Source organism: Camelus bactrianus, chromosome X (genome assembly GCF_048773025.1).
Source record: "Camelus bactrianus isolate YW-2024 breed Bactrian camel chromosome X, ASM4877302v1, whole genome shotgun sequence".
NCBI lineage: Eukaryota > Metazoa > Chordata > Mammalia > Artiodactyla > Camelidae > Camelus > Camelus bactrianus.
In genome coordinates, this window is record NC_133575.1 from 4343736 (window position 1) to 4370723 (window position 26988).

General features: G+C 48.8%; 1 protein-coding gene across 9 annotated transcripts in view; it reads left to right on the forward strand.

Annotated features, from left to right (window-relative positions):
* STS (steroid sulfatase) overlaps positions 1–26988 on the forward strand; it is a 499782-nt gene that overhangs the window by 104380 nt on the left and 368414 nt on the right. For all 9 annotated transcript variants that reach the window (XR_012504613.1, XR_012504612.1, XR_012504611.1 and 6 more), the window contains 3 exons: positions 814–951; positions 12845–13004; positions 17947–18068. Coding sequence is in view for 5 of the 9 variants with exons in the window: in XM_010963972.3 (XP_010962274.2) it covers positions 814–951; positions 12845–13004; positions 17947–18068 (420 nt within the window). In the remaining 4 variants the exon portion in view is untranslated. The remainder of the gene's footprint in view (positions 1–813; positions 952–12844; positions 13005–17946; positions 18069–26988) is intronic.

Sequence of the window (26988 nt, forward strand, 5' to 3'; positions counted from 1 at the left end):
GAGCCAATACTCCTTACTTGTGAGGGTCAGTGTCGCCTAAACAGGAGAACGCGGAATAAAGTCCTTCGCACGTAGAGAGTGTTTGACAGATGAGAGGCGTTGTTCTCATTGTGGTGGCTGGAATCGTTGTTTTGAAGGGTTGTGAATTGGGGGTTCGTACACAATGTGGGTGTATGGGGTGGGTGCAGGGGGAGGACAAGGTGGGTGGAGAAGGTGAGGACAAGGTCGGTGGAGAAGGTGAGGACAAGGAAGAGGAAAGCATGAGGAGTATCGATACTCGTGATGGGCAGTTTTAGATATGGGTGTCTATGGTAAATATTAAAACAGATCGTTCATTCATCATAAAATGTTTATAGGGATATTTGTTCATGGGAGAAGAACACTGCTGGGTCGGGTTTTCTCCCGGTCAATAAGGAAAACCAGTAGACAGCTTTATAACTTCAGGACCATGGACAGCAGCTGCAACCCAGCATCTTCTTCCAAGGAGTCATGATCGGCAAGCCTGGTTCTGTTAGAACCCTTTATCCAATCTCTCTACAGAATCACCCCAGCATGCCTAGGGGTTCAGATAATACTTAGCGACGATACTTTATTCAATGACTGCGTCTTCTTGATGCAAGAGGCCTGGCACCCTTGGTCCTCCTCTTTAGGCTGCACCCCCTGTCAGGAGCAGCACGGGAGAGAGAGCTCAGCGTGCAAGACTGTCCCCTCCTCACCAGAAGAAATTAATGGACAAGTCAATGAGGGCAAACAACCTCCCTTTCTTTTGTGAAGATTGCACTGTTTTCAAATTGAATACTTTCTCCCCTTCAGGGCAGATCTTGGATGTTCTGGATGAGCTGAAACTGGCTAATAACACCTTCGTCTACTTCTCCTCGGACCAGGGAGCACACGTAGAGGAGATGAGCATCAGAGGAGAAGTTCACGGAGGCAGTAATGGAATCTATAAAGGTGAGAAGTCTGTCCAGGTGGGAAATGCCCATGGGGCTCAGCTCTGCCCACCCCACCCCCAGCTCACCCCATGGTCACCTTTTCCTGGATCTCGGAGGCATGGGGTTATTCTTCTGCAACTTGAAACATGTAGGACTTTGTTGGGTCACGCGCACTGAAACGTCAGATGGCCAATGTGGCCATTTCTGGAATGGTCCCCACAGAACTTAAGAGCACACATCCTGTGTCAAGACATTAGAATTGAGGGCGTTGTCCCCCAAATGTACATGCAGCTCCATACCATGTAGCTGATTGAAGCAAGACCCCGTCCACCCTCCATGTAACCATTCCCTGCGGCCACCGTAACAAATGAACGCAAACGTCCTGGCCTAAAGCAACACAGGAGTATTAAGTTGTAGTTCTAGAGGTCAGAAGTTTGAAACGGGCCTCACTTGTCCAAAATCAAGGTGACGGCAGGGCTGCGTCCTTCTGGAGGCTCTAGGGGAGAGTCTCTTTCCTTGCCTCTTCAAGCGTCTGGAGGCCACCTCCATTCCTTGGCTCAGAGCCCTTTTCTTCCATTTCTAAAGTTGACAATGCAGTGCCTTCAGACCGTCCTCTCTCTCTCTCTCTCTCTCTCTCTCTCTCTCTCGCCTCTGCTCCCGTAATCTCATCTCTTTCACTTGCTCGGACCCTCCTGCCTGCAATTCCAGGGACGCTTGTGATTATATTGGGCTCACCCAGATCATCTACAGTAATGGTCCCATTTCTCGACCCTTCACTTAATCATATCTGCACAGTCCCCTTTGCCATGGAAGGTGACATATTTACAGTCACCTGGGGGCTGAGGACGTGGACAGCTTTGGGAGGTCATGATTCTGCCCACCCCAGTCTGCTGTAGCACCTTGGGCTGATGCTTGATTCCTGACACAGCATTAACTAAGCCACTGCCAAAATGGATCAGGCTTGTCACTGGGGATATCAGGTAAGACCCAGCTACTGACCCCAAGCTGCTTGTATAGGACAGAGTCGGCGAATACCAGACATACATATCTAACTATAGTAAATGTGACCCAATTCACAAAGACTTAGGTGAGATACCTCAGAGGGCACATCGGTGCTAAGGGTTAAGACACCCACCCAGATCTGCAGTGGATGTGGGTTGGTTGGAGGACGATGAGTGGAAGTGACCATGCAAAGAGGTGAAGCGTGGTGTCCCAGACAGTGGGGGCTGCCTGATAAAGCAAGAACACATGTAAGACATAGGAAAGCACGTGACCATTGAATTTTGCTACTGTAAAGAGATAAAGTGCTTTATAGCTCCTTGGTTATTCTCTCATACGGACGTTTCACAGATTACCATGGACTCAGGAAATCAGAGTTTACCTACAAAGTTGTGAAAGGATAATGGTGGAATGTTTTCCTCCATTAGTTTATAAAATACTGATTGAGCTGTGTACCTGATACTGGGCTAGAGGCAAAAATAAATATGAAATGGAGTGTCTTCCCTGAAGGAGCTCATGGTCACTGGGTTGGGTAGGTAGGTGGTTGGTTGGGTGATTGGTTGGGTGAGTAGTTGGTTGAGTGGATGGGTGGGTGGGTGGCTGGTTGGTTGGTTGGGTGGGTGGCTGGTTGGGTGAGTGGGTGATTTGGTGATTGGTTGGATGGATGGTTGGGTGCATGGGTGCCTGGTTGCTTGGTTGGGTGGGTTGTTGGGTGATGGTTTGCTGGTTTGTTGGATAGGGGGTTGGGTGGCTGGGTAAGCAGTTGGTGGCAGGAAGCCGAAGGAGACCCATTAGATTTGACATTTCTTGGCACAAGATACTAGTGGTGCATACAGCAAGAAAAGAGCCTCAGTCGGCCAGTGGTGCCCAGGAAATGTTTTCAAAGAGGGCAAGGCTTGGAAGGAGTTGGCCGGTGTGTGCTCGCTCTCTTGTTGTTCTTCTAGCTCCTTCCACCCTCCCATCCACTTACCCTCCTCAGTCGTGCTGGGAATGAAGAGAAGCAGGTGACGTACCCTGCACACTGCCAGCAGTGGAGTAAGGCTGGGTCATACCGGGCCTTAGCCAAAGGAGCAGGGAAAGGGTGATCTGTTACCCATCCCAGGGGCGACATGTAGCTTATGAAACCTTACGCTTCTGTTTACATCCTCACGTGCACATCTGAGTGTTTTAAATTCTTTTTAATTCTGAGTGCCTGGGGGCAGGGAGCTTTCCTTATACTTTTGGTTACTTGGAATGCAGGTCAAAAGGATTCCAATTCAGTGCTGTCTGGACACCCTCACTAGACGCTCATACCCCTTCCTTCCGTTGTCATCGGTAGCTCGCCAGTGCAGGATACACGACCAATACTCAGCACAGGTGACATGAATGAACAGGGGTGTTTAATTGGAACAGGACTAACCTGCTCTCTGAGCTAGTCTTATTTTTGATGACTGAGGAATGAAAACTTGTATTCCTGTACATGAAGACTATGTGCTTTTGTCGTATTTCCACGAGGTTATGGCCTGTGTGTAGAGTTGTTTTTATGTTATTTTATAGATGATAGCATCTCTCGAGATGGAGTTGCAGACTGCATTTCATGCATCGGTTCCCCCGACCATTCATTCTCCCGACGAAGGTCTGTTAGTTTCCGAAGTAGCTTAGTGGCTGCAGGTGAGACGTGTACATAAATCACAGTGATAAAAGTGGTTTTAGCAAGTAATACGTTATTTAAGAAAGTTACAGATACAGTGCGATGGAGCCTCAGTTCAGGGACAGATGACCAGATGACCACCAGCTGATAAATCTGAGGAAAACCTCACGAGCAAGAGGAGGGGTTGGCATCGGCCTTTCGCTTTGATAGTTGGCTCTTCGGAGACATTAAGTGGATGGTGAGGTTGGATCAGAAAGGGAGCGTCAGAGGTCTGAGTGATGGCTGGAAACTGGGGTTCTTATACAATCTGAAAAGCATGCTCATAGCGGCTCCCTGGTATTTGTAACAGACGCATTGGGTGTGCTGGAAATGCTTTGCTTGAGTGCTAGGAATAGCGTCAGTGCATGACACTGTATTAATATCTCAGCCGCCACTCTGTTGCAAACATTATCCCTTTGTCAAATTTAGTTGAAATCAAGTTCACAGTGAAACATGGTTACAGTATGATGCTCAAAGAAAAAAAAAAAAAAAAAGACGTGGTTTCCATCTAGCTACGGGAAATGACCAAAGACTTCTAAATGTCGGGCAGGGAGGGTCTAGCTCAGTGGTAGAGTGCATGCTTAGCATACACGAGGCTCTGGGTTCAATCCCCAGTCCCTCTGTTAAAATAAAACAAATAAATAAAATAAACCTAATTACCTCCCACTCAAACAAACAAACAAAAAGACTTCTGAATGTCAACGCACCTTGTTTTCTAAAGCTGAGCACTCGCACGTAACAGTAATGATTTCCACTCTTGATCAAAACCACACAAAAAGATCTGTATGCTTTGAGCTCAGCGATTCCACTGTATTCCCCAGACAGGTCTGTTTCGCTAATGAAATCTGTGTGTGAGCCACCTTGATAGAGTGCCTGTGACTAAGTCACTTCACAGAGTTCAATAGGTGATTCCTTTTAATCGTAGGAACGTTAAGTTCTGCTGCAGTCTGCATTTGAAAAAATAATAATAATATAATACTTGGGGGTTTAGGAAATAGTGATGCTACTTTTCGTTTCTCTCATTTTTTGAAGGAAATGTGTTTGCAGCATAACTGTCCTGTTTAGATTTCAATATGGGTAAATTTTCCCTTTGTCACAAGCTGTAGTATGAAAGGGAATTGTGAATAGACGCAGGGTCCAATGTGTGTTTTGAATATAACATTAGTTAACACTTTAGCAATCTTGATGATGTCTGTCATACAATACTTTCTGAACTACTTACTTCTGAGAAGCTTCTAAAATCAATTTCCTTCTCCCGTCCATATGTTGTGAATAATTGTGTCAACCTGAAAAAAAAAATGAGTTTACCAAGTAACAGCCCATCTTCTCATTTGAGAATTGAGGAATCATTGTTTCCTTTGGAGCTTCTGGGTCACCTGACAGTGTTCGCGTACTGACTTAATTAGGCTTTTCATCGAGAGTGAGATAAACAAGCAAACCCAAAAATCCCACGTGCCTTTTACACTGAGTAGCCTGTGACCTTCTCAGAGCTGTTAAATGTAGAATTTTCAACTTGGCTTTGAAATACTGAAAATGTCCGCATGACTGCTCTGGAACGTGGGATAGGAACCACAGTTTGAGATGAACAGAGGAGTTACAATTTCCTTGCGATCCTGAACCATCCCCAGGAAACATAGATGGTGGCTCTGAGTTGGTGTAAGTGCACACCTGTCCGTGGGCAGGTGTTGGGTCTCCTGAGGTCAGGGGAGTGGGTGCCCTTGTGAAGGGCCTTCAGTCTGCTCCCTTACCTGTGTCAGGGCAGGGCAGTTGGATAGGAACTCAAGACTGTAGTCTTGCAGATGGTGGTTCTCTCTTCCTTTAATTTTTATTTTTTGGAGCGGGGAGGTAATTAGGCTTATTTATCTCTTTACTTGTTTTTAATGGAGGTACTGGGGGTTGAACCCAGGACCTCATGCATGCTAAGCAGGCACTCTAGCACTGAGCTGTACCCTCCCCCGATTGCGGTTCTCCTGGGGAAGGAGCCACTGGCCCCGCCCCAGCTTCACAGGATGTCCCAGTCAGGGTTAAGCACCTGGGGCCCTCCGTACAGAGAGATGGGTGCCAGTGAACTCACGGATGCTCCTTCCTGACTTCATTGGTGCCTCATCCTTCTTGGATCTACCTCTCAAAGTTGGAGGCCTCTGGGGCCCTGTCCTGCGCCCCCTCCTTTCTTTCTCTGCACACGCACCCTGTGTGATCTCATCCAAACCCGTGGCCTCAAAGAGCACTTGAGAGCTGGTAACACCCATACCCGGTGCCGACCCTTCCTGGGAACGCCCGACTCTGAAAGGTCACCCAGCAGGAGGCTCCCCACTCAACCCCTTCCTCCCTTTTATTCTGCCTAAAGCAGGTAATAAATGTCAATGGACTGGCTACGTTAACTCTATAGACAGCGTCTGCAGAAGCACTGGTCGGTGGGGATGGAAGCTGAGAATCATATTTTCCCGAGTGTTTAAGAACATAGACTTTCTCCACGCACAGAGGCGTGCTTTCAGAACTCCCTGATATCAGCATTGGGGGCACCGCAGCTTCTGGGGTTTCTCATCAGAGTGCAGACTCCAAAGCAGCTGAGTGGCTGGAGTCCGTTTCACTGAGGAGCCACCGCTTACAGCCACTGAGTTGGGCGTCTCTTTCCCTCGTGCAGTCACACAGCTTTCAGAGCAGTGGATACCTTCATTGTAAAAAACAAATAAATAAAAGCAAAAGGCTCTGGTAGTTTATTAGAAGCTGGCGACATTCAGGGTCATTCTTCAGATTTTAGCAAAAGTTTTCACCGGCTCCCCAAGAATGGGCAAAACCTGGCCGGTCTCACCAGTATCAGTGTTTACGTGCCGGGAGGCATCCTGCAGGCTTCTCACCTTTGAAAGAAGCTCACGTGTCATCCTCACTTAGCTGTTGACTCATTCAGTTAAATTCAACCGACAAGCATGCATGTGTTGAGTCTGTATGGTATGGCAGGCACCGGGCTAGTTTCTAGGTGCTAAAGACAATTGACCCGGGGTCCCTGACCGCCAGCAGCTTGTATTCCTTTTTGAGATGGAGGTGTAAGGAGGTGATTTCAGAATGGCAAACTGGTAAGGGAGCTCTGACAAGGGACGGTTGCAGATAGCTCATGCAACCTGGGAACTGAGAAAGCTTGGCAGCAGAGGCTGGCCTTTCTGCAGGCTGATGTTGGGAGGTGCTGGCTGGGAGAAGGAGATGTGGGAAGTTCATTCTAGGCAGGAGTGAGGGGCTTGTGGGTAGCAAAACGCCGCTCATTGTTGCTAGAGATGAAGGTGTGAACAAAGGATGTTGGGTATGTGGCTGAGGCAGTAGCCTACGTCCACACTAATGTGTACAGTACAGTGAATGTGTGTGTGTGTGTGTGTGTGTGTGTGTGTGTGTGTGTGTGGCCATGTGCGTAGTAGTTACATTTAGAGACGAACATTCTCAACAAAATCCAGTATAAGGAAAGGAATGGATTGTTATTCTAGGAACACCGTAGAGGACTGTCATGATTAAAAAGCCAGCACACGCAGGTTGTTTTCTAAGTGCCCTTCGTAAGTGCAGGGTGTGGCTGTTACCCGAGACACGACAAGAACCATGACGGTAGATGTGTTCTACTCACGTGTGTATCCCCATAACCCGACATGTTTTAGGAAATAATTTTTGACTTAAACCGTAAACGAAAAAACACTTGAGTTTCGGTTTGAAGGATGTATTGTTTAACCTCATGAAGACTGCAGGTGGAAGAGCATGGTGAATCCATTGGGTATGGGCGGTAAATCCTTTGCGTACTGGCGATTGATTGGATCCTGGGTTTCAGGGAAAAGAAGGCCTCAAAGCTGGCTCTCCTGTTTCTGGCTGGTGTCACTGGGTACGTGGAGGTTCCCTGTAGGAATGAGGACGCCCAGGCAGAGACTTGTTTTTGGTTGGCATGCGGGGAGGCGTATGCGATCATTTGGTGTAAGAAGAGAGTCAGGGACCAAGACGAACAGAAAAGTCGGGATGGAAGATGGTGATGCAACGAAGCAGACGTGGAGAGTGTGACTGGGGAAGTGAGGACACTAGGGAGGGAAGAGTCAGGGAAGAGCACGGTTCGGAGAAATGACTGCTGCTCAGCAGTCGAGGAAGCTGTAGACCCCACAGGGCACGGCATGTATTACACACGTGATGGTAAGGCGTGTTTTTTCAGTGACAGTGAGGGTCAGGGACGAGATGGTGGAAGAGGAAGTGGAAGGTGGGCAGGATCTCAGATTCTTCTCAGAAATGTGTCTACGCAGAAAGGGTGGCTGTGAAAGGGGAACTTTGTATTGGGGGAGATCGGACTGTATTTCATTCTCCCAAGTCAACTTCAACGGAGTTAAGAGACAAGGGATCATTGAGAATGTCAGGTTTCTAAGAAGATGGTAGGAAATGAGATCTAAAACTTACAAGGAAGCTTGATGTTTGAAAGGAGGCGGGACAGCCTCTTCTCTACGAAGGAGCAGTGACAGGAGGTGCTGGGGAATTGGGGAGCATAATGGTTGGAACTTGAAGACCTTCCCAAAGAAAGCTTTCAGTCTCTTCTACTGAGGAGCTGGGAAAACAACCCACAAAAGCTGCTCCCTGGGTCTTCGGGGGAAACGTATGCCAGCCCCTGACTCAGATTAGTTAGCCGTTTGGTATCTGGCTTAAATCGTCACCCTTGGGGGAAGGTCTAGCTCAGTGGCACAGCGTGTGCTTAGCATGCACGAGGTCCTGGGTTGAATCCCCGGACCTCCATGCTAAATAAATGACCTAATTCCCCCCCCCCAAAAAAAAAAACCTCACAAACCAAATAGTCCCCATTAACTTTTCCTACCATGTCAGTTACTTGAAGGGTGTCCTTTCTGTGTTTGCCTCTCCTTGGACCCTGACTTGAGCAGATCGCTGTTCTTTATTTTTGTCCCCGATCACAGGTGGATGCTAGTTTGACAGAACCTGGACAGTGTCGTCAGCTCTCCTGTCTAGAACGGGTGGGTTTTTAGACTGGAATGAATACGTCGAGGAGAGTGGGAACCACAGCATCTTGGGTGAGAAAGTGTTTGGTGTGAGTTGCACTTGTCACGTGCCTGTTTGTGGCTCCCATCCATCCAGGGAGTCAGCGTTACCTGGGCGGGGAGAGGCCCAAGAGGAGGGAAAAAGACAGATAGACTGTGTCGTAAACGTCTGTGCCCAAATCAAGGAGAAAAATGAGGAGCATGTGCTCTTGCCATTCAAAGGCATTTGACCCCCTGGGTCGCAGCGTTTGTCGGGGCAAGAATAGAAGGCTGGCTTGCAGACAGCTGTTCCCAACAAGAGCCTCCACGTAAATGGCAGAATTGTCTCTGAATTCTCTCTTGCCTGCAGAGATTGAGTAACTCAGCCATCCTCCCTCCGTGACTTCCCATTATGGCCGAGTGCCACCAGGATGTTAAAAGCATGAATTTGACAATTACGTGACCAAACTTTAAATTTAGACCGTGCTCTTTTCTCTGCTCATACGTTTTTGGAAAGAAAGAATCCAGAATCCTTTACCTGTTTTTCTTGTATCTGCCCTGCAGTCTCACCTCCTCCTCTGCTAACCTTATTCTCCTTCACAAACCAACTCAGAGTCTGTTGATTTAGGGCAGGTGTTCTGCGGGAAGAGGAGTGCCCTGTGCTTTCTGTCGGCCCCCAGTCAGTTCTCTGTGGGTGTGTCTGAGCTCTCCTTTGAGACTTGGAGCTTCTGTCGGACAAGAAGAAGCTTGTTGGCATATCTTTGAGCTCCCTTTGGGATTCTAGTCAACAAAATATTAGCAAACAAACTCCAACAACACATTTTAAAAAAAAAAAGGTCATACACAGTGATCAAGTTGGATTCATCCCAGGGACACAAGGATGGTTCAACATACGCAAATCAATCAACGGGATACACCACATCCACAAAAGAAAGGACAGAAGTCACACGATCATCTCGATAGATGTGGGAAAAGCATTAGATAAAATTCAACACCCATTTATGATAAAGCCTGTTACCAAAGTGCATATAGAGGGAACTTATCTCCACATAATGAAAGGCACTTACGACAAACCCATAGCCACATAATACTCATTGGTGATGAGTTGAAAGCCTTCCCTTTGGGATTCTGAGAATAACAGCAGAATCTCGTAATTTGCTAGGCTAGGAGTAGAGTTTCTCAGCGGCACAGATTCTGATACCATCGCTTACTTGCTGTGCAGTCTTGGCCACAGTTTTCCCAACTGTGAAATGGGGTACTTACTTACTTTGCAGAGTAATGATGAGTTAATATCTGTCGTGAGCTTGGGTGATTCCCGGAACACGGTGAACTCCGTCACGATTCCTGATTCTAGTAAGCCACTGCTTGGCGAATGTCGGGTGAGCACATCAGGTGCGCGGGGCTCAGTCTTTGATTCCTGTGAACTTCATGATAATGACATGACATCTCCCAGCAGTTCCTGGGAGAGCAGCGTGCTGGACTTTTAAAGACACGTACATTTTGTATGTATCCTTTTCCATGGCAATCCAGCAGGACGGAGAAGACTCAGAGCCTCGCCATCTGACCAGCAAAGATTGTTGCTCATCAACATATACTTGGAAATGTGGAATCCTGCGCCGTCAAATGCCTTTTCCCGTAGGCAGTGTGTGCACGCATCTCTTAAAAGTTTTTAAATATATATATATTTTTTCAATCATATTAATAATCACCTTATTTTTTAACTCTTTTTATTGAGTTATAGTCAGTTTACAATGTTGTGTCAAATTCCAGTGTGGAGCACTGTTTTTCAGTTGTACATGAACATACATGTATATTCATTGTCACAGTGTTTTTCACCGTGAGCTCCCACAAGATCTCGTATGTATTTCCCTGTGCTATGCGGTATAATCTTGTTTATCTATTGTGCAGATGCCTGTCATTTTTTTTTAATCACTGTTGTTCTAAAAACACTGCCTTCCCCCAGCTTCCCCCAGTGTTAACTTTCTGCATAACCCTCGTACATTTGTCAGGAAATGAAGGTTAGTCCATCGTTGTCAACCAAAAGACGAATTTCCCGCCACGAATGCCCTTTTGCAGTTTCAGGACCCAATCCGCAAGGCCACATTGCATCTGGAAGGGTAGACTGTTCAAAGATGCTTTTCCGTTATCTTAGCATTTTGGTCCATCTTCCCATTTATTTTGTTCTGTTTTATTTTAACCAGGGGGGCGATCAGTGTATAGACTAGCCACTAGTTCAACTCGCCCTTTTTTGTTCGGTAGAAACCACTTTTTGTTTGTTGGTTTGTTTTTGTTGCCGTTAAATTTAAAGTGAGAGTGCTGTGAGCTTGATCTGCTGGAAGGTTAATCAGACACTAACTCACACGTTGAGGCGCCTTCTGCAACTGCTCCGCTAGTGACAGCTTGAATAAACTCTGCCAAGTGATGCAAACTTCTCATTTCTTCGGTGTAAAACCCACGAAGCAGGAATAACAGTATTGGTCAGGTAATTACCTTAAGGTCTCACTGAAAAGATGACGAGGAAGAGTTTTAACTTTCCTAGGAGGCCAGCCACCATAGAAATTGCAAACTGGTAAAGAATTCACATTTGAGTTTTCCCTAACTGTGCATGTAAAACATAACGGGTGCCGGCAGCGGAAAGATCTTGCCCGTATAAGGAATTGAGTCCACAGTCGTCAGCGTTCAGTCCGCAGTTCACTGGAAACTAGCGTTAAGAAATGAAGGTTTGCTTTTCAAAATCCCTCAAACCTAGGTCTCCATCATTTCATTTTTTAAGTTTAAGTGGAATTTATGTCCGTGTATGAACCATGCATCAGTCATGTCCAGGCACTGTCTCCCTGCTCTGAATCTGCATTCTCTTCCAACTTTATTTGACTACTTAATTTTCCATGCCAGTTGTGTGTTGGGAAGGTGTTTGCGAGGAGCTGAACTTGAACCCGCTCCATTCCTCCCCAGCCTAACTTCCCAAGGTTACGATTCCTCTGGGGTCCAGCTCTGTGCTCAGCTAGGTGTAAAGTCCTGGGGAAATACTCCTGGGGAAGCGGCACGTCCGGTTCCCCGACCACGCGTGCGCTCCCGGCTTGAGGGACCCAGCCCCGACCTCCCTGAGCACGAGGCTGCTGGGCTGCTGTCTATGTTTTGCAGGGTCCGCGGGGGGGAGGCCCTGGGGAGCAGCTTCTGTTGACATCGTGGCCCTCTCCCAGCTCACCCCTCCCGGCCCCTCCCAGTACCCGTTTCCTTCTCCGTTTAGTTAATTTGGAATCGCCTTATGCGTACGAAGCTGGTTTTCCCGACTGGAACAGCTATAGAATCACAGCAGTGGTGACAACGGTCATCGTGTGTGCTCTCCTGCCTTTCAGGCCCCGGGGATCATAACCCCATGTCGGACTTGCATCTAACGTGTCTGGACTGCGAGACACAGGATGGTTGTTCCGTGTGCCCAGCTGGTGCTTTCACTTCCTAGGGCTGCGATAACAAATCACCACCCATTTGGTGGCCCAAAATAACACAGATTGGTGTCCTTACAGATGTGAAGGTCAGATATCCAAAATGGGTCCACCTGGGCTAAAATCAGGGTGTCGGCAGAACTGTGTTCCTTTATGGAGGCTCTGGGGGAACGCCTGTTTCCTGGGCTTTTCCAGTGGTGAGAGGCCACCTGCGTCCACTGGCGTGGGTCAGCGCTCTCCATCTTCAAAGCCAGTGACGCAGCATCTTCCAGTCTCCCTCTCTGACTACGGCCCCAGCTGCTCTGACGCCATCTCTCCCGCCTCCCTCTTTCCCTAAGAAGGCCCCTCGTGGTTATATTCGACCCACTCACATAATCCAGAATAATCTCTCCTTTTGTCATATAAGGTACCAGGGATTTGGACGTGGACAATTGAGGGCACCATTCTTTTGTCTGCCACCGCTGGTTTAAAAAAAAAAAAAAAAAAAAGAGGTAGAATAGAATTGGGACTCCCTGACTCCAGTGTCATTGTTGATAAGTCTTTGTTGCTGCGAGATTTGTGTCTCCCTGAGTACAAAGGCGTGACTTGTGCCCACCAGGCAGTGCCGGCCATGTGTCATGCCTGCAGTGACCATGCCGTGTATTTATGTTTTTTTTTTTTCACCACAACAGATAATGTGAAATTTTCACGGACTCCATGTCTTTAAAGCACTTCGTTCTTCCAAGTGGGCTGCCTGACGTTGGGCACTGAAGAGTGCACTGAAGTGAGTACTGGAAAGACGTGCACATTTGCTTCATGCTTCTCCTTCGGTGTTTGTTTTAGGGGGGAAAGCGAACAACTGGGAAGGAGGTATCCGGGTCCCAGGCGTCCTCCGCTGGCCGGGGGTGATCCAGGCTGGGCTGGAGATCGATGAGCCGACAAGCAACATGGACATATTTCCGACGGTGCTCAAGCTTGCCGGGTCGCCGCTGCCTGAAGACAGGTACTGTGACTCATGGGCACTTGCGATCGTCTCCTTCACAGTTTGCAGGCGAGGGCGTTCTGGTTTTGCCTGCTGGACCTGTTATCCATGCCCAGTTATGGGACTTACTGGTGGGTCCGCTGACGTAAAAATCTGCTCCGTCCACCCCATTATCCCAGTGGGAAACAAAGTCAGAGGTGCGATGGGATGTGTGGCCTTTGAGACTTACTGCTCCAGGATCCCGCTGATCAGCTCTGTCTTGTCTGTGCCCACTGTCAGCTCGCCGAAGGGCAGCTGGACCGACGCCCCTTGTAACCACCCGCGTTTCACCCCACAGCTTCCCGCCTGACCCCACTCGGCAGGTCTTGGCTGCAGCAGTGAGAAAGGCAGCTGCTTCCCGCCCTGGTAAGGGCCCAATTTCCCAGCACGTCATCATGGAGCGAGTTCTAAATCCGTCTTTCTCTCAAATTTAGATGCAACGTCGTATGACATGGCCGATGGTTTCTTGTTAAGTGTTATTGCCAATCTGAAGAGTCCTGAGTGAGGCACGCTGATGAATTGTTTTCATTAGTTTGGTGGCAGGCCACCGTAATGGCTGCAAATCTCATTTAAATTCAGCCGCCAGCAGAACCAAGAGGAAATGGGAAACTGGAGACAAAAACAATAGCTCGGCCGGAGCTGAAGTCCGTTGATAGCCTGGCTCCCCTCCTACTGTTGGCAAGCTGGTTTCGTTCTTCATTTTTTTTTCCCCCCAAATTTCTGCTTGAGAGATGCCTTCGTCTCCAAGGGCACACATGCATGCACATGCACCCAAAAGGGAACAGCGGAATTGTAGAGTTCCGTGGTTCTCAAACGTTGTGGTCTCACGACCCAGGTACACTCTTTGCTGATCCAGGAACCCAAAGATGTTTTGTGTCTGTGGGATGTACCTGTCAGTGTTTATCATATGAGCAATTCAACCAGGAAATAAAAGTTTTTAAACACAAGAGCACCCAAGGAGACATTGCATCAGCTCACAGCTGGTGTCGCCACTGGGGAAATCCACCGTAAGCCCCATGAAGCAGTGGTGCTCCAGGAGGCAAAGAATGTTTTGAATTATCGTGAAGATAGTTTGACCTGGTAGACCTCGTAAAAGGTCTCAGGGATCCCTGTGGGTCTCGGGACCACGCTTTGAGAGTAGCTGGTTCCAGGAGAAGAGCAAAGAGCCTAGAGGCGTACTGCTTGGCTTCAAATCTTGGCTTCACTCTTGCCTAAGTGTTTAACTTACTGGACCTTGACGTCTTCTCTTGCAAATGGGTTGTATAACAGCACTGCCCTCAGAGGGTTGCTGTGAGGATGGAAAGCGTGAGAGCATGTCATGTGCAGAACAGAGAACGCATGAACACTTGCTGGTTTTGCTTCGTCCGCCATATTGCTTTTCATCCGCCATGTTGAGAGGTGAGAAGCATTCTTTCCACTTCCACGTTTACTGTTCATCTGGATAATAAAGTCATAAACTCTGTGGCCCAAGGGGACGTCTAAGATCTTCTACCCCAGCCACAGTATTCTCTTTCCACTCAAATGACAGGCAGAAAGCTCGGCAGCTATCACTCGTCAAAATCTTTTCTTATAGAAAACTGAAACTCTCACCCCATGTGTCTGTCTGCTCTTTGGGAATAAATCTCAATATTTCTGTAAGAAGCTCCCACAGAGTGTTCAGGTAGTTTCATTCACTATCTTTTTTTTGTCTCATGGTTCATGACATTAAAATCATCAGTCTCTTTAGATGGTTTTCCATCTAACTGGGAAGAGGCAAGGGAAGGAAGAAGTTCAGGGGCAAAGAGGAAAATCCCTAAAGGGAAGTTTGGTGCTGACACCTCCTACGCGCCCCATTCTGAGGCCGATGGAGGTCAGCCTGTTTATCTGGCACGAGCCCGTGGATGTGGGGAGCAGCCCCCTCAGTGGCAGGCCCGGCTCTTTTATACGTGAGCCAGCGTCATCGGTAGAACCCATTCTGAGTATCGAAGGCTCTTTTCTTGGGTCTCCCCCATTGATGGTCTCACTCAACCCGATGATAGTGTCTCGGGGTTGAGGTCCCAGTTCCTGCAAAATGTTATCACCATCCTGGAGACAGCAGACGTAAGAAAACAGAAATCTTCTTCCAACTTGCTCATGGGAATAAAAGAGAGACAGAGAGAAAGACGCAGTGCATTCATGGGCGAGTGACGTCACTGTACCCCAAGGAAAGTTCCCCTCATGTGCTCTTTTCGGTTACATCACAGTCATCCCCGCGTGACCGAATTTGACCTGAAATTCAAACACAACGTTTCTTGGCACCGAATTGCTAATATCCACATGGCCATCGTGAGTCAGGACACCACAGAGGGTAATCTCACGTTCCAAATTAAAAACAGTCTCCAGTGAACACGGTTTTCACAGAATCAAGCAGACAGCAGGAAAGAAGGCATCTAATTGTGTAGCAGACGCTGTCTCGCAAACTTGCTATGAAAACTTGAATCCGTTTACAGAAAAGGCCAATGCAATGATTCCCACAGAAAACAGCAATGCTTTGTGTCACTTTGAAGGCGTGTGGGCCCCTCTCGCACAAGTCATGATGTTATAGAAACGTGTCCACACCAGCCACACCAAAGGAAATGTGCCGTTTCTGGGCCGTTGGCCACAGTTAAATGTGACTTGCACACGTGGCTTTAAACAATCCCGAGTGTTTTGATAACTCAGACACCATCTACAAGTTTAGCTCAGTGGGGTCACTTTTCATTTTTCATGGCAGGAATGAGCCTGTTTTTGACAAGCTGTCTGTCCACAGCACTGTTCAACTGTGGTTTTTCCATCGCAGTGTGATTTATTGCCTGCTTCCAGGAAAGAGCACGTTAGGTGAAGGATATTTTAAAAAATGAGATCTATCTCTGCATTGGAATAAAAAAAAAGTTTGCAGAACAGACTTTGCTTCCCTCCTTAAAAAAAAAAAAAAAAAAAAAAAAAGACAAATGTCTTGCTAGGGAAGAAAAAAAGTTGGTGAGACTTGGAGTCTGGTTTTTGTCGTCAAATCCCCTGTTGTGTGATCATGGCCCAGGTCAGTTGTGAAATACTGATTTTCAGAAAAGACTTCTGTCTCCTGTGTTCTTTAGGGTTGAGTTTTGTTGGCTTGTGATGAAAAAGAGCTTCAAGAAATGGAGGTGGAGGTCACGTCCGAGGAATGGAAATTCACTCTCACTCTTGAGCCGTCATGGAAAGGCCTTCTGTCCCCTTGGAGGGAGAGGTGGTGGAGGAGGTCCGACCCACCTGTCCTGGGGTTGCCTCCAGCTCAGGTGCTCAGCCCTCCTCCCTTCCTTTCTTCCCACCTGTTTAGTATCTCACCGTCTTCAGGCCTGAGTCTTTCTTCAAAGGCACAACACCTGTCATTTCAGGGTAGAAACAGCCTTTCGCGCAACTTGCCACTTCTGAACACAACTGTCTCTCTTCCCTGTTCGTCTCAGGCAGATAGGAACCAGGCTTGGGAAGTGAGCCAAGTCTGTCTTTTGTTCTTATTTTTAGCTCGGGATAAGAGGATATTTTCAGTTCTGTGGACCTCGGCAGAGCGCGTGATCAATAACTGAGGACTGGGGCTGGAGGAGCAGCGAGGCTGTAATTACATTAGGCGGATTTTAGTGACACCAAAATAAACCACAAAAAAAGAAAAAAAAGAAAAAAACTCAAAGGACATAAGGCCTCTTAGTCTGCAATACGAATTATATCATCAAGTTAAACTTCCAGGTTCTCAATCCTTCAATAATGGAGGAGGACAGAGATGCAGTGGTTTTCATGAGAGGAAGAAATTCTTCAAGTCCAACAGTCTCTTTCCAAGTAGCTTTCTGCCCCGTGTTTCGGTGGAAGTAACCTGATGCTGTCAGTGACCATGTAATTTCCCTAGTGGCTGTGAATGTGTGTTACACTCAAAACAAAATTTTAGGAATAGACTTACCATATGACCCAGGAATCCCGCTCCTGGGCATATATCCAGAAGGAACCCTACTTCAAAAAGACACCTGCACCACAATGTTCATAGAAGCACTATTTACAGTAGCCAAGACATGGAAACAGCCTCAATGTCCATCGACAGATGACTGGATAAAGAAGAGGTGATATATTTATACAATGGAATACTACTCAGCCATAAAAAAACAGACTTTTTTTTTTCTTTAATTAACCTCCAAATAGCCTTAATTTCCTCACTGCCAGTTGTCTATGGTTATTGTTTGCCACTAGAATGTTATCTGGTTGGTGTAAACATCCACCATAGAAGAGGTATATTTACTTTTTATACCCACGTAGAGGAATATATTTACTTTTCAGGGCATAGCAGTATGTGTCATGGGTGTATGTCATATATAAATGTATGCAAGAGTCTTTACATCCTCAGGGCATTTAATGTCATCATTGTTATTATTTACAGATTCATTCATTCAGACTTAGGACTTCGTTTTCATTGAAGTCTATCCAATTCGTGTTGTCCCGTGTTATGTATTACCTTTTTTTTTTAACCACAGATTGTCAGGAATTCTTATTTTTGATAGACCTGGAGTTTGTGAATAAACTGTTTGCCAAGGCACTAGGCAGAAAACTGGGTGTAGGAGAAGTCGTGGGGAGGGCAGTTGAAAGCATGACACCCAGTCAGCTGGGCGTGGTTTACATTGGCCCTTACAACACACAGGACGTTGGATAAGTCACTCCGTTTCTTCGTTCCATCATCCTGAGGTGATAATAGTCCCAACTCACGGAGCTCCTTAGAGGATGACATCAGCTGATTGCTGAGCCCAGCTGGCCTCCCCGCATTGCATATGGCGCCCAGCTGGGTCAGCTGGTGTTCTCAGCGCCGGTTGCTTAATTACCCCTTTGTAGCTCTCTCATGCTCTTGTTGGCAGGAAGGACCACTCAGACATCAGGACGTTGTGGCCGCCTGGTAACCACCTGGTTTTTCCCGCAGGATCATTGACGGGCACGACCTGATGCCCCTGCTCCGAGGGGACAGCCAGCGTTCGGATCACGAGTTTCTCTTCCATTACTGCAACTTCTACCTGAACGCCGTGCGCTGGCACCCGCGGAACAGTGAGTACACGCCTCTTTCTTTGCAGCCTTCTAGAGCTGCGTGCAATCGGCACTGTGGGAATAGAACAGATCGCAGGAGGACCTTGCTCTCACGAGGCCAAGACCTGCCTGAAGGATGCTTGGTTTTGATTTCCGCTTCCTCCACCTCCTCCTCCCTTCTTCTCTCATGCCTTCTGGTTCCATGGTCGTCCAGGTGGGACATCATCGGAGCACGGCCTCCGCCCACCTTTACACCAGGGCTGGCTCCTCTCTCCTGGGAGGCAGGGGAAGCCCCGGTTCCCAGCAGGCACCGCAGCCCCTTCCCTCCTGCTCCGCCAGCCACTCAGCTTCACGTCCTGGCCCTGCCTGCTCCCGGAGTCTCAGCCGACCCGCCGCTCTGCTCTGGGCATGCCTGTGGGGTGTGCTCTTGGCTCCCTCTGCCTGGAAGGACTTGCTCTTCCTTCCGCGTTCATGCTTATCAATCCCCCCCACCCCAGCCCCCCGAAGCGCCGTCTGCTCGGCCTGCACCTCCGCCCTCCTGCAGCTTTGCACCGTGGCTCTGCGTGGCTTTGCACCGTGGCTCTGCGTGGCTTTGCGATGTTTACCTCGCCGTCCCTCCCGAGCCTCCCTCGGAGGTCGGGGGTCGTGACTTACCGATCTGTATGTGGTCTCGGCGCGTGTGTATGTGCTAGATACAAATGCTTCGGTGTTACCCTGGCTCCCAAACCAGGTTTTTTTGTTGTTTGTTTGTTTGTTTTTAATCATGCCCTGTATCAGTGACGGGATCTACTTTGGGTTTTCCGGTTACCAGTCACAGAGTTGCATTTCTCACAGGCATTAATGGGCACGAGGAACCAAGTGACCATTCTACATGGAGGGAAAGGTTCCACAAATGGTTGTCGTGTATTTAAACTTAGAATTGCAGTTGGGTTCACATCACTAAGGTGGCTTGCAGTCTGTGGGGATCTCACGATGGTTATACCTATGCTCGACGTGGGTGTTGCTGTTGGATTTTGAGTTCCCTCTTCAGAGGTGAAAGGAAAGTCCCGTTTGCTCTAGTGTGCCTTGGGGTTCTGCTCCCAGACGCAAGATTCTCGCAGAATATCTTGTAACCGCTGCCGCCCCCGGCGGGTGGTGCATTCTTAAACTCACATGATGCTCCTTCAAACTGGTTTTCAACGCAGTCCCCTCCCCACCCTGCTCCCCCAGCCCGTGTACCAAAGACGTCATGTAAAGAGCAGCTGCTCCATTTTTTTTAAAGTGGAAAACTATAGCCCTTCCACGGAGACCATGCCAGGTTCACCCTGCAGGGTTTATGCTTCCAATCTGAGCAGCTTCCTTGAGACATTTTCTGGAAGGAGACTATGGCAGAACCACACAGGCTTACAGATCTAGACCCAGAAGGGTCCTGGTTACCTAGCTCATCCATGTGTCCATCGTTCCTACCACCTGCAGGAATGCTGTCTCTTTTTTTAGGTGAATTGGCAGCAAGTAGCTCTGACCCGTCTCATCCATGAGAGATGTGGCCCTCCCCACTTCCTTTGAGACGGAGCCCGCGAGGGACGTAAAGAACAAAAGTTTCCATGACTGTCGGCGGTTGAAAGCAGGGTGACATCACATCCTGAACCGTTGCAAAACTGCATTTAAATAAAGCCGACCTCCCCGCCTCCAGCCCCGACGCCCTCAGTTAGAGAAGCCGGAAGGAACATATTGGATCAGGGGCTGGAGAAACACATTATGTGGAGGAGGAAAGAGAGAAGGGACAGGAAGAGACAGAAAATAGGAGTAAGTGAGAAAAACAAGACCCAGATTCTGATAGGCAGCTGGCCCTGGGATAAAATTTGCTTCGAAGACAGACACAAGCGACATTCCTTCTTATGCAGTTCCTTAGAATCTCCTGCCTGGAACCAGCAGCCAAAGAGGGGCCACGGCAGCATTTCAGTGCTGGAATCACTCACCTGGCCATGGGGTCTCAGGAAACCATGGCTTTTACGAGTCGCCTGATCTACTTCTCAGGGTGTCCCCGAAACTCAGTCCCAGGGGGAGCTGCCTCAGCTGTCACACTGTCCCACGTGGCTTCGGGGCTGTGTCCTCCGTGTTTTCATCTGTCCGTTTGTTGTGCGTGTATGGACTTGGCACCTGCTGGGTGGAACCTTCTAGGCTAGGCTGGGCTGGGCACCTGTCCGGGAGCTTTTTACATCTTAGCTCTGGATGGGCTGCAAGCCGTGGGAAGGGCTGGGAAAAAGCAGCTGTGTAAGGTAAGGGTCACTTGTCCTGTTGACTAAAGAAGACAGACATATTCAGCTGAGGTCATGTCAGATCTACGCTGCTGGCAGGGCGCCGTCCGTCAGCACTGGATGACCCGGCGGACACTTTCCGTAATTCTTAGGGTTAAGAGGGTGGCCCCCTGACCTCCAAGTGCTCTGTTAGGAAAGAAGAGAGGATTTTACGGTCAGGGTTTTGTAACCGGCAGCAGTGAGGTGCTCAGGAGTCTCGCCAGCCTGTTGTGAAACCACTGCTGACTTGAGGTCGGCCGCGCGGGGAGCGTCTGCGCCACGGCCACGGCCACGGCAGACACCGTGGATCGCGGCTCTGTCCCTCCCTCGGAGACAGCCAGCTCACCAGCGCTGCCCTGGTTCCGGGAGACTGGAGCTGGCTGGAAATGCCAAGATCCAGTTCCCATTTGTCTGGATTAGTTGGAAGCTTGGATATTACGATTCCAGACTTACTTTTCCAAAAACGTAGAGCCAGAAGGCTGTTTCCACCCTTCCCAAAGCTGAATCCCTTTCAGCTTTTATATACAATGCCTTCTCTGTAATTTAATAATTCTGTGTTTCTAATGATTCTGTCATTTACTTGTCTCTGCAAATGGTGTAACTTCATCGTCATCTGAGAGCGTTATTTCCATTACGTGTTAGAAGTCACAAGAGCATTGTCATAATGTGGATAACTTTTCTTGCATTACAGTGGGAATTTTCAGTTTAAATTTACTATTCAATATGTATTTTAAAATTTTGGCTTTAACTTTTGACGTACAAACCAGTGTTACTAAAAATTAAATGCGAAGGCAGCTTGATTTTATGGTAAAATTTATCGCAGAAGACTGGTAGATATGTGACTCTGGGATTCTGTTGCAGATTTTTGAACGGATGGATGTAAGTCTGTAAGTTACATGCTTGCATTAACGTGACGGCCCCCCAGACCAGCTGATCATACAGAAATCCACGAGGGTTAGTCATTCTGGGGCTGATCCCACAGAACCTCATAAATCTGGCTGCTTTTTCCAACTCAGGTTTGTTGGAAACTTCTGTGATTTTGTTTTAAAGCATCCTTTGAAAAATCACAACAGTGCACCTGAAACTTGCATAATTAAGAGAAAAGGAAAAACAGTAGACAATTTTGTCTTCCAGAAAAATTGAAAATTTAAAATCACAAGAAAAAGCAGTAAGATATTGGAATTCATCCTAAAGGAAAGTGTTTCTAAAGCAGTAAGATATTCGAATTCATTCTAAAGGGAAGTGTTTATAAAAGGTGCCTTCTTTTCACAATAAGAAATAAGTGAGGTTTAAAATCAAAAACAGCATTACCGTGGTAATTGAGGGGAAATGCTTGCTTTGTTCAGCATCTAAAATTTTCACAAAGGTAAAAAAAAAAAATTTCGCCTCTAAAATACACATAAGAAAAGAGACAAGATTCTGATTACAGCTGTTGAGGTGTCGGGACCTAACCAGTGCAAGAAAGGCTGTGCGTGGCTTTTGTCTTTGCTAATGATTCTGCTGGGTGTTCACTGGATGCCTGTCTTTGTGTGATTGTCTGAAATTGGATCCAAAGGGTCAGAGATAATACATGGAGGTTCTAAAACTGAACAGCTGTGGGCTGTGCCGTTTTCAGGTGAACGCTTGCGGAAAACTGTCCCGTACTCCAAGTTAGTTTAAGGAGGACACACTCTCACCCAACCACGACTTTTGTGGCCATTAAGAAAAGCATGTCTGTGTAAATCCCTTCGAGGCTGTGTTTTTGAAGTCTTAGGATTTCGTTGTCCTTTTTGAAAACCTCGCCCAACGGCTGCATTCCCAAGCACCTTGGACCTTTCCGATATTCACCCCCTAACTCTTTTACCTGCCTTCTCAGCCCAGTATCGAGGGATGGGACGCGTGCCCGTAATTGCAGAAACGCAGGGTGACGTGTCCCTGGACGGACGCAGGCTCCCTGGCGATAACCTAAGAGGAGGGGTGACGCGGGAGGGTGGAGAAGGCTTCCCTGGAATTGTTAAATGTTTATGCAGTTTGTTTATCTCATCGTCCGTCCGTCTCTCCAGCCTCGGATGTAACTTCCTAACCGTTCATCTCCTTTCATGGAAAAAACCCTCCTAGGTGGATTTTTTTTCTCCCCCTTTGTCTATTTAAGATATATTTTCGTACCGCCCTTCACATGACCTGATACGCAATATTAGACCGTTTTTGAAACCGATACATACTTTTTGACTAAAGTTTTCACGTGTCTGAGCTGCGATGACACTGCTACTTGGGTGAAAAATGTGGCAGCCACAGCTTCTGTTCGTTTGTCCCGATGCAGACCTGCTCCCTTGTAGACACAGAATACATCGACATGGGAGTTTCTTTCCGGAATGCCAAAAGCCGCGTTCCTGAGCGCTCTAACGCAGCCTTCGGTCTTAGCTCAGCACCGTCTGATTCCAGTCTCCTGCAGGCCTCCTCTTCTGACCGTCCCCCCTTCCATACTCACTCCTGTCAGCTTACCGATTTGCTGCAGTATCTGGCACACCTCTTTGCTTGGATGTCGACACGGGACATGTCTCCGTTCTCCCCGGATGCCGGCTTACTTCTGACTCCGTCCTGGTTCACCTCGGTCCGCCAGCAGAGCTGGCGTTTTCTGTGGGGACGTTTCGGTTCTAACTGAGGAGTCTTGTATTCCATGAGTATTTGGGCCTTCGTGCATTTGGATCTTCCCTACAAGAATGTTTCGTAGGTGGTTTTACGCGTCTCCCTTTGTTTGCTCTCCCTCTCTTGAAACGTGTCATCTTTTCCACGTGACCGTTCTGTATCGTTTGAGGACACACTTGGTAACAAGAAACAAGGACATTCCGCCCTGATGTTGCTTCCGTATCTACTCTCCGGCAGACTCCATGCTGGCAACAGGCAGTTTGCACTTGATCCTCCGAATTACAAGTGATCTTGATTAGTATTCGTATCAGGTTTGGCTATAACAGAAAACAGAGAAACAGGGGCTCACGTCAGAGGGAAGGTTCTATGTTGGAGATGATGACAGTGTCCGCCCAGGGTCAGCAGGATGGAGGAATGGATGGAAAAGATGAGAGGAAAAGGGTGCGTGCCTCCTACCTCCCATGGAGGGTGTCCTGCAGGCCAGAAGCTGGTCATCTGGGCACACCTAGCATCACGGGAGGCTGGGCAGTGTAGCCTTCATCGTGGCTGTCCCTGTGTCCTGCGGACATGACCGTGGGAGGCTGGCAGTACTTAGCAGTGTCTCCCAAAGTTATTTACACATGAGGAGGCAGAGGTTTGTAAAGTCACGTAATTGGCATACAGTCCACGGGGTTGAGCGCAAAGCTGGACTCGAAACCGGCCACCTGCTCTCGGTCTGCCCTGCGGTAAACTGGAACTTCTCCACCCAAAACCATGAGTTATTTTACTCACAGTCACAGGGATGATTCTTCCTCCTGAGTGTCTGTCTGGCCGTCTCCGTGGGCTGTTTCTGGAATTCGTCCCTGTCTTCTTACTCCCTGAGTCCCGCCATCCTTGGGGACATCGGCTCTGGTCTCCCCTCAACCGACTCCACACCCTGATCCGCACGCTCCCAGCTGCCCGCCTGTCCACCCCTCACGCCCGTCCATGCTCATTCTGTCCTGAGGCCACGGGGGCTTGTGTCTGCTGTGTCAATTCCTTGGGACTGCCCATTTTCTGATGCCAAGAGACCCCGAGATGGATGTACCTCCTAAGTCTCTGACTTCCTCGCTCATTTATCTGCCATGACCAGTGCCCCCAGGCAGCCTGCTTCTCTGCCTGGCTGGAGGCAGTGTTGGGCACTGACGGGTTTTCGGCAGGATGCTCCAGGTGGCTCTGCAGGAGAGACACACAGAACGCACTGGGCTTCCTGCCTGCCCCTCGCCGGCTTTCCTGACAGCTGGCTGCTTCTCCCCTCTCTTCCAGTCCCTTCCTGCTTGTCCCATCACCTCATTCATTTATTAATTCACCCAACACATTGTATTGACCATCTGTTCTACATAAGGCACTAGATACTGGGGATCTAAGAGGTGCATTGACCATCTATCCATGTAAGGCACCAGGTTCTGGGCATTTAAGACACGTGAGAGATACATTCTTGTGTTCAGAAAGTGAATAACCTAGAAGGAAATAGAGGCCGCAGACCGTGAGAGACCTCACGGGCTGAATGCGTGCTGAGAACTGCCAGAGGAGCAAGGACCCGCTCATACCTTCTGTCCGGGGATCCACACAGGTCACAGAGGAGGCGTGGCTGCAGGGCCTTGAAGGATGGGTAGGAGTTCAATGTGCAGAGGCCAGAAGGGAAAGGAGCCGGGTTTAGCATGCCTTGGGTACCCGTGTTGTGCAGGATTCATATTTGTACCCCCCAAGTGCAAAACAGAGGCTTCGTGAAAGGGAGAGTTTTGATGTCAGGCGTCAGTTGGTGGAGCTGGGGTGGTTCTGCCTTTAAATTGACAAGCAGCTGCTTTTGGCCACAGCCCTGAGCTTCTGCGTCTTCCTTCTCCCTCTTTTCCTGTGGCGAATGTCCCAGTGCCCCCAGCTGCGGGAAGCTGGCAGGCGTGGATCTATAATCCCCAAGCCCAGGGCTGCACCTTTGAGAGTCCGGGCGGCAGAGATGAGTAGAGATGAGCCTCAAGAGTGAAGAAAAAGGGCACCTGGGTCCACAGATCTCTGGGATCGTGTGTGACGACACTGGTGCCCCAGGTGGGTCACATCCTGAGGTCTTTGGGCCAATGAAAAGACTGTGGCGTTGGTCCAGGGTGGCTGGCTCAGGACAGAGGAACGATGTTTGAGGGTGTATCAGGGAAGCAAGGAGGTCTCCGTGAGCTTGGGGACCGTGGCATGGATTTTCAGACACTGGTTCAGAAGATGAGGTCAACATGACTGAGGGGACGAGCTGAGGGTCCCAGGGGTGTGGAACGCGTCACTCCTAGTGGGAGAACAGAGCAGCATTTGAAACGGTCCTTGTAGAACTGCAAGATGGCGCGCTGTAGTGCGAAACAGTGCTGAGACTGAAAACCCCAAAAATCTGTGTGTGGCTCCTAGGATATATACACGGAATTCTCCAAGCATCCAAGATAAATCTTGCCAAGACTAGCAGATGAACAGCATTCATCAAGGGAAGTCTGAATCTGGGTGATGAATTAAGAGCCCATGTGTTGAAGCCATTTCAGTGTAGTTCTGCATATTCTTTAGGAATCCTTCGTTGGGGGAGGGAAGTGTGTCAAGACTCGGATTACAGCAGCAACAGATGTAAGACCAGGCAGAAGCCAGCGTTCTTCTCTTAGATAGACGGCAGCTTTCTATACAGAGCTGACCCGTGGGTGGTCTTCGCGGTGCACTGGCCACTGGAATGAGAGCTTTACTTACAGGAATGCACGGTTGATCCCCAAAGGGAGGCCCTGAGGCAAGGACTCTCATTACCCTAATTTCTCAGAAAAGGAGGCTGGGGCCCAGAGAGGGTAGGGTGTCACACAGCTAGGGAATTGCAGAGCTGGGATTTCCACCCACACTGTCAGCACCAACAGAAAAGGGGTGGGAGAATTCAAACAGGTCACCCTCGCCAAGACAGCAGGACACTCGGAACAAAGGGTGTCCGCCGGTGATGAGGGTCGAGGCTCCAGACCCACGGGGTTACCCACACGAATAGAAATGCATTTGGAAAAGCGGATCTCTGTTAGGCAGACTGAAGCATCTTATAAATGTATCTGCAGAGGGGGCTTCCAACACTGGTGGATGGCGTTGGCTGGAGGAGTAAGAGAAACAAGATGTGTGTGATTTTTGTACCCCAAAGAGGCCCTCCGGTCACCCACAGAGGATTCCCCTTTAAAACGCTGGCCTGAGCCCCTGCCTTCTGGCCACTGCATTGTCTGTCTGTCTGTCTGTCTCTTTGTCTCTCTCTGTTGACTCCCGTGCTACAAGTCTCACATAGCAGCGTCAGGCCAAGAAAAGCCAGTGTGTCTAACTCTACTTTTATAAAGACATCTCTAACCCCCCAGAAGGAGGGAGGCCTGAAGGCCCCGTGCCCCGTTCTCCACTGTATTTTGGAAGAGCGCGACAAACACACATCCTGGCCTCCCCACTAGTTCTGCACGGCCACGGTCATCTGACACGTGCGTTTTCCCTTCTTCTGAGCTGGCCGTTCGTTCACTCTTCCAAGTCTCCAAGACTTAAGGAGGACCGCACATCTCACTCTGGCTTCTGATTTCTTTCATTCACAATAAGATATGTCATATTTTATAGTTTAGCTCTCCGATGGTCTACGAGCAGGGAGACACAGAGCTGTGCTGCAGTGACCATGAGCCCTGAAATCTCAGGGGCTCGAGCCAGCAAAGGTTCATTCTCACACGGACATTGCTGAGGCTCACTCACCCTGGGCACTGTTGGCATTTGGGGCCAGGTGATTGTCTGTGGTGGGCTGGGGACAGGGGACAGCACCCTGGCCTTGACCCACTAGACACCAGACACCAGTAGCAACGTCACTCCTTCACCAGCAACTGTGACAACCCAGCTGGCCTCCGGACATGACCAGATGTCCCCACATGGTGGCCCCCAGTGCAGGAGAGGGTCCAGGAGGAGGGGCCTCGGGCATCCTGAGTCCCACAGGGACACAGGCCCCACCGGCTGCAATGTCACCAGCAGGAGAGGCAGTGCTTCTGTGTTGTGGAACTGGGAAGGACACG